This window comes from Microtus oregoni, unplaced genomic scaffold (genome assembly GCF_018167655.1).
Source record: "Microtus oregoni isolate MIOR12 unplaced genomic scaffold, Mior012 000036F_ref0000092, whole genome shotgun sequence".
In the NCBI taxonomy this organism is placed as follows: Eukaryota; Metazoa; Chordata; class Mammalia; order Rodentia; family Cricetidae; genus Microtus; species Microtus oregoni.
Genome location: NW_024543095.1, coordinates 18,532,062 through 18,543,659, shown reverse-complemented (window position 1 = coordinate 18,543,659; position 11,598 = coordinate 18,532,062). Strand labels below are relative to the sequence as shown.

The following is an 11,598-nucleotide window of genomic DNA, read 5'->3' as shown; positions in this document are numbered from 1 at the left end:
CAGCCCGCGATTCTAACTCCAGCCCCAAGGGTCCAGCGCCCTCTTCTAGACTCCTGGCAACAAGCACAAAATTAAGTAAAACCAATCCTTTATTTAATAATATTTATGTTCAATTTATTATCCACAGTTATGTTTTATTTTAGGAACAGTGAGAGACAAGGATCAGCGTTCAGAGACATTTTTTTTCAGAGACATTTTATAAGGACTACTGAACTTCTAAATTATGATTAAACTAAAAACCAACACTAAGCCAGGAATGGTGGCGCACACCCTAGATCCCAGCACTCAGGAGGCAGAGGCAGGTGGATCTCTGTGAGTCTGAGGCCAGCCTGGTCTACAGAGCAAGTTCCAGGACAGGCAGGGTTACACAGAGAAACTGTCTCAAAAAAAAACAAAAACCCACGCCGGGCGGTGGTGGCGCACGCCTTTAATCCCAGCACTCGGGAGGCAGAGGCAGGCGGATCTCTGTGAGTTCGAGGCCAGCCTGGTCTAGATGAGCTAGTTCCAGGACAGGAACCAAAAAGCTACAGAGAAACCCTGTCTCGAAAATCAAAAAAAAAAAAACCCCACTATACCAAAATTTCTCAAAGCATTTTGTTTTCATAGCCTAGTTAATATAGTAACACATGCACTGGATTTTTTATTTTCTAAAACAAACATTGAAAAGAAATATAATTACCTTAAATGCCAAATACCAATCGTTCTCCTTGGAGGCCTTACTTCCAGCTTTATTCTTATAAACTTCAACTCTATACTGACGAACCAGAAGAAGATCTTTTACAAAAGACTCAAAATTCATTTTACTAAGCACAACACTCTGCAGTGTCTTTGCCCCTAAAACAGACAATAAATAAATACAATTAAATGTTAAAGGTGAGACACTGAGGTAGCACACGTTCGAGCGCTCCACAATGAACTGTTAAATGAACAAACACACACTACAAGCCGGGCACTAGCTACCTGAAGTCTGAGGCTGAGGGATTCCTTCAGATCAGGAGGGCAGCCTGGACTAAATAGCCAAAAACTATCTCAAAACAAATAAACACTGAGTTATCTGTAGATAACTCAGTGAGCTAAAGGCACTTGCCACCAAGGCGATCTTTTAATCCCTGGTACCCTCGGTGGAAGGAAGACCCAATTCCTGCACACCTACTGCACTGTTTAAACCCATACACAGCACACAAAATAAATAAACGAATAAAAATAAATTTATGAAGGACTTTGGAGTTCTTTAAAATGAAATTGCTAGGGCTAGAGAGATGACTCAGCGTTAAGAGCACTGGCTGCTCTTCCAAAGGTCCTGAGTTCAATTCCCAGCAACCACATGGTGGCTCACAACCATCTGTAATGAGACCTGGCGCCGCCCTCTTCTGGACTGCAGGCAAACACGCAGACAAAACACTATGCACAATAAATAAATCTTTAGAACAAAATGAAATTGCTCAGGGCTGGGGTTTATGGCTCAGCATTAAAGCATTTTCCCAACACGGGTGACTCCTGGGTTAGATTCTCAGCAACACAAAACAAAACCCAGTCACTGTTCACAGAACTCAGGAGCGAAGGGTTCCCTTTTGCCCCTTCGCACAGCAGTTACGGGTTACAGACTACACCTTCACTCTATACTGAAATGTAAATTTCTGTACTTCCCTTTTACATAACCACAGTCCACACACTGTTCCGCATCACTAAGTTTAATATGTGTGGAGCCTGGTCCAACAATACATAACTGACTTTTATGTACTGGTAGATATACATAGTGATTTCCAATCTTTTCAGCATCTTGAAATACTTCATAAGAACTCTGGAAATGCTTCAGGCTCCCAATGGGTTAAATGTGATAAACTTTTATCAAATAAAATAGGATAAAAGTTCTAAAATCCAATTTTATTACATTTATTATTATAATAAACTGCCAGGCTACACACATCTTTTGGTTATGAGTAATCTATTTTCCTACAATCAACACAGAATTCTCAGAGGGCTGGGTGTGACATATACCATTAATCTCAGCACTCAAAGCAAAATCAGGCAAGACCTCTGTGAGTGCAAAGCCAACTTGGTCTATATAGTTCCAGATCCAGGCCGGGCTACACAGTGAAGACTCGGTCTCAAAATAACAGGCAGAGGCAGGCGGATCTCTGTAAGTTCAAGACCAGCCTGGTCTACAGAGCTAGTTCCAGGACAGGCTCCAAAACCACAGAGAATCCCTGTCTCGAAAAACCAAAAAAAAAAAAAATTGCCAGGCGGTGGTGGCATACGCCTTTAATCCCAGCACTCGGAGGCAGAGACAGGCGAATCTCTATGAGTTCAAGGCCAGAGCTACAGAGCTAGTTCCAGGACAGGCTCCAAAGCTACACAGAGAAACCCTGTCTCAAAAAGCCAAAATTAATTAATTAATTAATTAATCAATCAATCAAAAAATTTAAATTATCAGCTTTCAATTTAGACAATAAAATGCAAAGTGTAACTTGGCAAAAATATTACAAGAAACAAATGGTTGGTTTAATTCTGGAACGGCTGAGAAATCAATCCACAAACATGTGCCAGAACTTGATCAGGGCTCTTTTTGTTTCTTGTTTTTTCCAGACAGGGTTTCTCTGTAACAGTCCGGGCTGTCCTGGAACTCGCTCTGTACAGCAAGATCCACGTACCTCTGCCTCCTAGGTGCTGTGATTAAAGGTTTGTGCCACACTGCCCAGTGTGGTCAGGGCTCCTGAAACCCTGCAATGAAGGCTCATCGCTTCAGGAAGCTCTCTCTCCAGATGTACAAGCCCCTCTGTTCTTTTTTATAGTTAATGTTTTGTTGTTTTGAGACAGGGTTTCTTTTGTCGTCCTGGCTACACAGACCAGGCTGGCCTTGATCTCGTAGAGATCCACCTGCTCCCATGCCTGGACTGAAAGTGTGTGCTACCTCACCCAGCTTCTGCTTTTATGCCTAACTACGTGCACAGCAATTGGCATCTACCAGTCACTAGCTAGAACCCAGAGAATTGTTTCTTCGTCTTTTCGCAAGAGCTGAACTCGGTTAAGTGCGTTGATTTCTAATGACTGGGAGTGAAGAGGTAAATGGGGTGACCCTCTCTTCTAATCCTAGCATCACAGAGATACACAGACTTCCCAGGCAAGGTGCTGCACACCAGGACGCTAGGACAGCAGGCTGAAGACAGAGACCATCCCGCGCTATGCTAGAAACCATGTATCAAAAAACGCTAGCTGGCTGTCCACTGAAGACGCCATTTCTCTAGAAGGTGAAATATATGTGACACACTGACTTGTAGTGCACACCCCTGACCTGCGGTGCACACCCGCTGACCAGTGGTGCACACCCGCTGACCAGCGGTGCACACCCGCTGACCTGCGGTGCACACCCCTGACCTGCGGTGTACACCCGCTGACCTGCGGTACACACCCCTGACCTGCGGTGCACACCTGCTGGCCAGCATCTGAAGGGCTTGTCTGTGTGTATTCTGTTCTTGAAGAGCCAACCTCTATAGGGAACAGGGTTGATTTTTCTGCCGTAAACAAAGGAGCGGAATTGAAAACTACCCATGCTCTACACAGAAGGAATACACTCAAATTCGTACAAGATTCTCCTAACAATAATTTGAAACCCATACTTGCATTCAATTGTGCCAGGAAGTTCGATAAAGAAGAAATGGGTTAAACCGGGTATTGTGATGATGCACATTTGGAATTCCAGCATTTGAACTTGCGAGGGCTGGAGACCACAGGGTTTTATACTAATGGATCATCACACAATGACAATTAGGCAGGTAAAATGTCAATAAATAAATGCCAGATACAGGCTCCAGAGGAATATGAAAAACCAGCAGAAACCTATCTGAGCCCATGGGATAGGACCCAGAACACTGCAAAAAAGCTGACTTACTTTTCTGCTGCACTGCTGGGAAGAATGGGTACACATGCAAACGAAAGTAAAAGTTCCAGAAGCATGCACAGTTGAGTGTGGTGGTGAATGCCTTTAGTCCCAGTGCTCCGGGAAGCAGAGGCAGTGTGAAGGTCACAGACAACCTGAGAAACCAACTGGGTTCCAGGCCAGCCAAGACTAAATAGCGAGACCGCGTCTCACAAAAGCCAAAATGAAGCAAATTCCCATGAACAAAGAGCTAAATAAAACGTGGGAAATCCACACAATTATTTAGCCACTAAAAGGAATGAAATACTGACAACACAGAAGAGCCTTGGGGGAAAAAAAAAAAGACAAAATATAACTTCATTTCCATGTTACATCCCAGAATAAACATATTTAGACAGAATAAACTAGCCGCAAGGGCTAGGAAGACTGTGGCAGAAACTAATGGACACAAGATTGCCTGTGCGTGGGGGAGGACGTGTGTCACTCTTTAACTCAAGGTAAGGAACAGCTGTCTAAAAAAACAAATACAACCGGGTGTGGTGACTCCAGACTACACACCCAGCAACTGGCCAGGTAGAAGTAGAAGGCTATCTTTTGTCTGTCAAGTCGTTTGCAAGTGACGGCTTAAGAATTAGAACTCACAATTCCAAAGTGTCCTAGAACGCTCTTTCATTACAACTGAAAGAAAAAGCAATGGGGGGCGGGGGTAGATAGATTATCTACCTAGCCTGCAAATGAGGTCTGCAACTTTTTTAGAGACAGACGGATGCTAGGGGGCAGAGCCAGGTGAAAGAAAACAATGAGCGACGTTGCTTTCCAACAGGCCCAACAGCACACAGCAAACGGTGGTAGTGTGGGGGAGCTGCAACTGAAATCGGGGCAGTTCAGCTCCAAGACAGATCCCCGCCCCGCCCCGGTACTGACCACTTAGCAATACAACCCTTCAGCAATGGTCCTTCGCAAGGTCTCAAGCGGGACGGTAAAAAAAAAAAAAAAAATAGTAAGTTATGTTGGCAAAATGAGGGTAATGAAAAGTAATCTCCCAAGGAGCCCACCACTCCTCCCTCCTAGGCCGCTGACTGTGGTAAAACATTAAAAGCTAAGCAAGGAGGGACACGACTTTAATCCTATCAACTCTGGAGGCTGAAACACGAGGAGTCGGGAGTTCGAGGGCAGCCTGGACCAGGCGGTGTTTTGATCATGTGCTCGACCGGGCCTAGCCAAGTTTGCAACCCGCTATGGGAGGATGGGCTGGAACAACACAGGTAAACGCGAGGCCCCGGGAGCCACCTCGCGCGCGCTGGGGGAGCAGCGCCGCTGTTGTCCCGCCGGTTGCAGGATGCGCGCAGGTTTCCGGCCCCAGGTCTCGGCGCTGCAAAGGTGCCCGCCGCGCTCCCGCCCCGAGCCGGTGAGTCGCCGCCGCTACCCTCCCTCACCTGCCGGACCCATGTACTTGATCACGCCCTGGGTCTTGAACACCTCGCGGGCCGCCAGCAGCGCGTCCTCGCCGTGCGCCGTGTAGAAGTCGCCGCGGTCGAAGAGGCGCACCGTGGTGCTCGGCTTCTCCGGCATGCCCTCGAAATAGCGCACGAAGCCCACCTCCGCCGCGCCCTCCAACTGCAGCGTCTCCTTTGGCTGCACCGCCATTTCCGAGCCCCTGCACACAACTCCAGCCGAGACTGTGCGACCCTGCGCCCGCTAGGTCGATTCCCGCCTCCCCTCCCACGCCGCAAGGCCACGGCGGACACCCCACCCCCGGTGAAATTCGTCCAATCAACATGCAGCACTGGGCCAGGTAGGTGGGACTCTACCGCGGTAGCCAATCATAAGCGAACGAGGCCTCAGCTTCCCGCGTTCTCTCGGGCTCTAGCTCCTGCGCATGCTCGCTAGACGGGGACTTGCAGCCCCGCAGACGGGCGTCCTTAAATGTCTTCCTGCGGCTGTGCTTTCAAGTCTGCACAGCAGGTGCCCGGGTGGGTGGGGCACTTGCGTGGTCGGAAACGAGGTAGGGAAACACAAAGAACTTGTAAACAAAGAACAGCTACTCTTTCTCCTCAACCCATTCTTTTTTTTTTTTTTTTTTTTTTTTTTTTGGTTTTTCGAGACAGAGTTTCTCTGTGGTTTTTGAGCCTGTCCTGGAACTAGCTCTTGTAGACCAGGCTGGTCTCGAACTCACAGAGATCCGCCTGCCTCTGCCTCCCGAGTGCTGGGATTAAAGGCGTGCGCCACCACCGCCTGGCTCAACACATTCTTGAATGTATAACAAGACACAGTACTTTTCCTTTTTCCGCAAACTGCCTACCTTAAGATTTCAGGGTGACCAGGCAGTAGTGGCACACGGCTTTAATCTCAGCACCCAGGATCCAGAGGCAGGTAGATTTTTATGAGTTCGAGACCAGCCTGTTCTAAAGAGCCAGTTCAAAAACAGCTAGAGCTGTTGTTACACAAACACCATCTCGGGGATAAATAAATAATATTTCAGGGTTATCCTCCACAACCTCCCACTAACTCAGTTTCTCACTTCATACGTCCGTTGACTAATTGATTCAAAAAGACACTTTGGAAGCCAGGTGAGGTGGCACAAACCCTTAAATCCCAGAACTCAGGAAGCAGAGGCAGGCGGATCTCTGAGTTTGAAGCTAGCCTGATCTAACAAATACGAACGGGTTCCAGGTCAGCCAGAGCTACGCAGAAAAACCCTGACTTGAGAACAAACAACAACAACAACAAAATGACACTTTTGGGCACTGGAGAGATGGCTGAGCAGTTTCTCAACCTCACAGTGCTCTTACAGTTGCCTCCCAGAGTTCAGTCCCCAGCACGCATGCAGCTCACTCCAGATTCTCACGGGGAGGGGGTGTTACATAAGCAATAATTTTTAAATTTTTCTAATTTAAAGGAAAAATTCTACTTTGGAAACAAGTGTAGTGACCGATGCCAGAAAGCCCAGCTCTGAAGAGGTGGGAGTAGGAGGAACTAAAATGCAAAATGAGAACCTTAACTCAGTATCATCTGTGGCTACACAGTCTGAGCTCCGTGAGACTGTAAATTATTATCGCATAGAGGGGGAAACCCTGCAGTGTTATAAATCTTCTACAGGGCTAATTAGCCGACTAAGATGTAAGTGATTGCAGAGGGCTGAACTGTTGCAGGTCCAGCCTAATCATCCTGGACTAATTTTGGTTCCCTAGAGAACTGTTTAATGCCCACCTCTGTGTTTACAGCCTTATGACTGTCAGGTAAAGTCTTTGTAAAATGTGCAGACCCCTTAGTTTCTACTGACTCAAGACTAAAAGTGTCATCCGAGAAGATCTAAGGCCTGTAAGAGCACCACCCCCCGCCACCCCCTGCTGTAACTTGCCTATTTGATGGGTTTTTTTTTTTTTTTTTTTTTTTTTTTTGGTTTTTCAAGACAGGGTTTCTCTGTGGTTTTGGAGCCTGTCCTGGAACTAGCTCTTGTAGACCAGGCTGGTCTCGAACTCACAGAGATCCGCTTGCCTCTGCCTCCGAGTGCTGGGATTAAAGGCGTGCGCCACCACCGCCCGGCTGCCTATTTGATGTTTAACCAATACATTGGAAAAATGTTTGATTTATAACTTTCTTTGTTCTGTTACTGTCAAACTTCCTGAGGGCCATTGAAACAGCTCTGGGTAAAGTTTCTTGCACCAAGCCTGACAACCTGAATTCCATCCCTAGACCTGGTATGGGGTACCCACCAGAGAAGACTGCTTGACATTGGTTTAAGCCAATAGAAAGTCTTTATTAGCTAACTGTTGACCACACTGGGTGTTCAGGATCCCAGTGTAGCTGAGCCTTTCTCAGGGTGAGCTTTTAAGCACAAAAACCGTGTCCTGGCTTGACATGCTTCAGTTAACAAGAGCAGTTAGGTTAGGAAGAGGTGGAACTACAGAAGTCAAAAAGCAAGGTTAGTACATTTACAGATTTTCCCAGAACTCCAGACTTGGATGGATTAGGTCTTTGTTTTCGTTTTTGCAGGTGGTATGGTCTACCTGCTGAACTCTATGGCCTGACTCCTTACAAGGATGACCTCAAGCTCGGTGTATAGCTGAGAATGATGGTAGAGTTTTGATCCTTCTGCCTCCACCATCCTAGCAGTGGGATTACAGGCATGAGCCACCGCGCCTGGCCCTTTCCCAGTGTGTTTCTGACAGACGGCTGAATTTAGGCACTACTAGGCCCCATATACATTGGAAAACACAGAAGCGAAGATGATCTAACTGCAGACTCCCTCCCCAGCCACATTTCCTGGAGCTTGACAATAAGCTTCCCTCTTTCCCCAACCCCCATCCGAGGCCGTGAGCTTAGCTTCCCCTGCAACTTGACACGCTCTAGAGCTGTCCTCTCCTGGCCTTTCTTATGGAAGCTTCTGGTCATCCATGAATCCTCAGTCCAAATGCCTTCACAGGAAGGCCTACTCCGTTTCCCTACAAGTAATTAGTCTTCTAGTCTTCTTTCCTTCTTTTTTCTTTTTTTAAAAAAATTTTTTAGGACAGGGTTTCTCTGTGTAGCTTTGCAGCCTGTCATGGAGCTTGCTCTGTAGATCAGGCTGGCCTCGAACTCACAGAGTCTGCCTGTCCCTGCCTCCCATGTATTGAGATTAAAGTTGCTGTTTGTTCAGGGACTTATTACCATTTCTGATAGATGCTAGTAGGTATAAAATGAAGAACGTTGGCTAGCCTCAGACTCAATATATAGGTATAGCCTAAGCTAACCTTGAATCCCAGCCTGTAGGGCGCATGGGTCTACCCCTGCTCCCGGGGTTCATCTTGAGGACAGTTTTTGGCCAGCCAGCTAAACATCCTGTTTGTTCCAGTGTTCCCTCTGCCTCACCTGGTGGTTAGCTATAGGGCCATTGTTTACTCCACCTTGGGTGTGGCAATTTCCCACCTGCCTGGGGGGAATTCCATTGTGCAGCAGCTAGGTATATAAGGCTTTTCCTAAACTTGAATGAAAGGCATTCAGCTGAACCCAAGAACGGAGAACCCAAGAATGGAGCAGGAGAAAACTCTCAAACCACCTTCTCAAACAGCTGGGGGCTGGGAGGTTACAGATGCGGGTTAAGAGCACCCTAAATGTGCAGCACTCTAGAGGCTGAGGCAGGGGTGTTAGTTCGAGGACAGTCTGGGCTACTCGGAAAGAAAAACCAACCAGCGGGCTGGAGAGATGGCTCAGAGGTTAAGAGCATTGCCTGCTCTTCCAAAGGTCCTGAGTTCAATTCCCAGCAACCACATGGTGGCTCACAGCCATCTGTAATGAGGTCTGGTGCCCTCTTCTGGCCAGCAGGCATACATGCAGACAAAATATTGTATACATAATAAATAAATAAATATTTACCAAAAGAAAAAGGAAAAAAAAAGAAAAACCAACCAGCCAAGAGCAAATGGCCCACAGCTGTGGTCCTGTTGCTCGGGAAGCAAAGACAGGAAAATTGCTTCAAGTCCAAGGCCATTGAGGTCTGCGCAGGGAGACCTTACCTAGAAATTAAGTAAAAATATGGGGAGAAAAATTAGAGGCAAAGGATAGGCTAATGGAGGGAAAGAATATTCATGTGTTTTCCGGGAATGAGAGATTTTTCCTGAAATTGAACACCACCTCTTTTTCACAGTGTTTACACAAGGCAAGAGAAAGAATAATATAGTGAATGCAGAGGGATCAATGAAGACAGATTAGAGGAACATGTATTTGTGATGGAGAACGACAGTCTAGTGACTTTAAAAAATGTAGGTTATAGAGAATTTGGGGCTTGCTTCTTGTTGACACAACCAACAGATCCTTGCTTTTGTTTTGTGCTAGTGTTTGGTTTTTGAGGGGAGGTCTCACTAGGTGGTCCTGGAGTTTACCGTGTATACCAAAGGGGCTGTAACTTCACAGGGATCATCTTGTTCTATATCACAAATGCTACCTGTCTACGTCACCAGGCCCCGCTTGCCATTAAATAGTTGAGAGGAAACAGGCCAGATATAGCTCAGAGGTGGTGCGCCTGACTAACCCATGCAAGACCTGAGTCCAATCCCAGAAGTGAAGACAGAAGGAAGTGAATCCCTGAAAGGCTAGTTCTGTGAAATGGTTTGGAACGTAGTATGAAGGTTAAGAAATGGAGATTGTTGACCTGCTATCTAGGTTTAGATGGCAGGTAACTAAGGCAATGGATAGAATCCTCCAGCAGGAGAAACAAATCCTGGAAATGTTAGTATTCAGAGTGGTAAGAGCAGAAAATAGCCGGGAGACACCAAAGATAGATAACATATATATATATATATATGTACAGACAACATTCTGGGTGGGAAATGCGGCAGATATCACCACGGGAGGCCTTGCAGAGGATGTACTGGCCATGCATAAAGACACGTTGACCTTAGCCGTAGCTTTGGAATAGAAAGCAATGGGTTAAATAATGTAAAAAGAAAATAAAATTATGACCTGGCAATGCTGAAGCATGCATGGGCAGCCCGTATATGGCGGTTCTATTGAACTTGTTCTTATTGGGTTTCATGGTCTAAGTTGATGAGGACAGCTGATCAGGTCTCTTCCTCAAGAGAGCGCCAGATCTTGTTACAGACAGTTGTGAGCCAGCATGTGGTTGCTGGGAATTAACTCAGAAAGAGCCATATTGTTAAATAATGTACCAATTCCAAATTCGCCCTTTTGGCCAGGTTTGTGCAAGTAAACATGGAGCTATGTCAACAGAGGGCACTAGAGAGGCTCAGCAAGGGAAAAAGGGTTGTTCCTTGTTCAGACAGATGCCCTGCTGCAGGTCCATCATCCAGCTCCTACCGGTGTGTGGCTTCTCTAGCTCTCACAGCCAGCAGCTTCTCCAATACACCTGCTAGTGCAATTTTATAGAATGCCATTTAATTAATTAACTAATTATTATTATTTTAGAAAGGGTCGATGGAGAAAGGTAGCTCTCTCGCGGCCGGGCTGGCCTCACACTTTCAGGGATCCATGTGTCTGTTTCCCAGAGCTGGCATCAAAGCAGGACCATGCCTGAAGGCTGCCGGTGGCTTTCAAAGTGGGACACTTCCTGTAGCTTTCTCCCAGTACCATGGCTCTGTGGCTGTTGCTGAACCGCTGCAGTCGTGTTCCAAAAAGCTTTGCTTATGTTTTCTATCATTTTCACATGCTAAGTAGCAGTATTCTGATCTTTTTTCTCCGAAGCACTGAAAAGCACGAGTCTTAGTCACTTTCCCATTGCTATAACAAAAAAACCCAACAAAACATCTTACACAAGGAAAGGTCCACTTTGGCTCAAGTCCATCACGGTGATGGTAACCAGAGTGGTCAGCAGTGATTACTGCTGCAGCCTGGCTCATTTTCTGTGTGCACACATTCAAGAGCAGATCGAACCCAGGGCCTCTTGCATGCTAAGCATCTACCATCACTGAACCCGATACCGCAGCTCTCGGAATGTTACTGATGGTCAGGGTCTTACTGTGTAGCCTGGAACTCTGTATGTCTGTATAGCCTGAGCTGGCCTCAAAACCACAATCATGCCTTAGTCTCCCAAGTGTTGAGATTTAGGCATGAGCCACAACACATCATCAGATTCATGTTTTGATTTTTATTTCTTTCAGATAGGGTCTCAGATAGCCAAGGCCAGTCAGTCCCTAACTGGATATGTAGCGAAGGATACCCCGCAAACCCTAATCCTCTAGGATCTACCTCCCAAGAGCAAGAATTAGAGGTTTGTGCCACTTGGC

General features: G+C 46.5%; 1 protein-coding gene across 1 annotated transcript in view; it reads right to left on the bottom strand.

The window, feature by feature from the left end:
- Msh2 (mutS homolog 2) overlaps positions 1 to 5,591 on the bottom strand; it is a 56,925-nt gene extending 51,334 nt beyond the window's left edge. The window contains exons 1-2 of the mRNA XM_041631085.1: positions 5,314 to 5,591; positions 680 to 834 (exon numbers count right to left, since the gene is read on the bottom strand). Of these exons, the coding sequence (XP_041487019.1) occupies positions 680 to 834; positions 5,314 to 5,524 (366 nt within the window). The 5' untranslated portion in view covers positions 5,525 to 5,591. The remainder of the gene's footprint in view (positions 1 to 679; positions 835 to 5,313) is intronic.
- Positions 5,592 to 11,598: the final 6,007 nt, after the last annotated feature.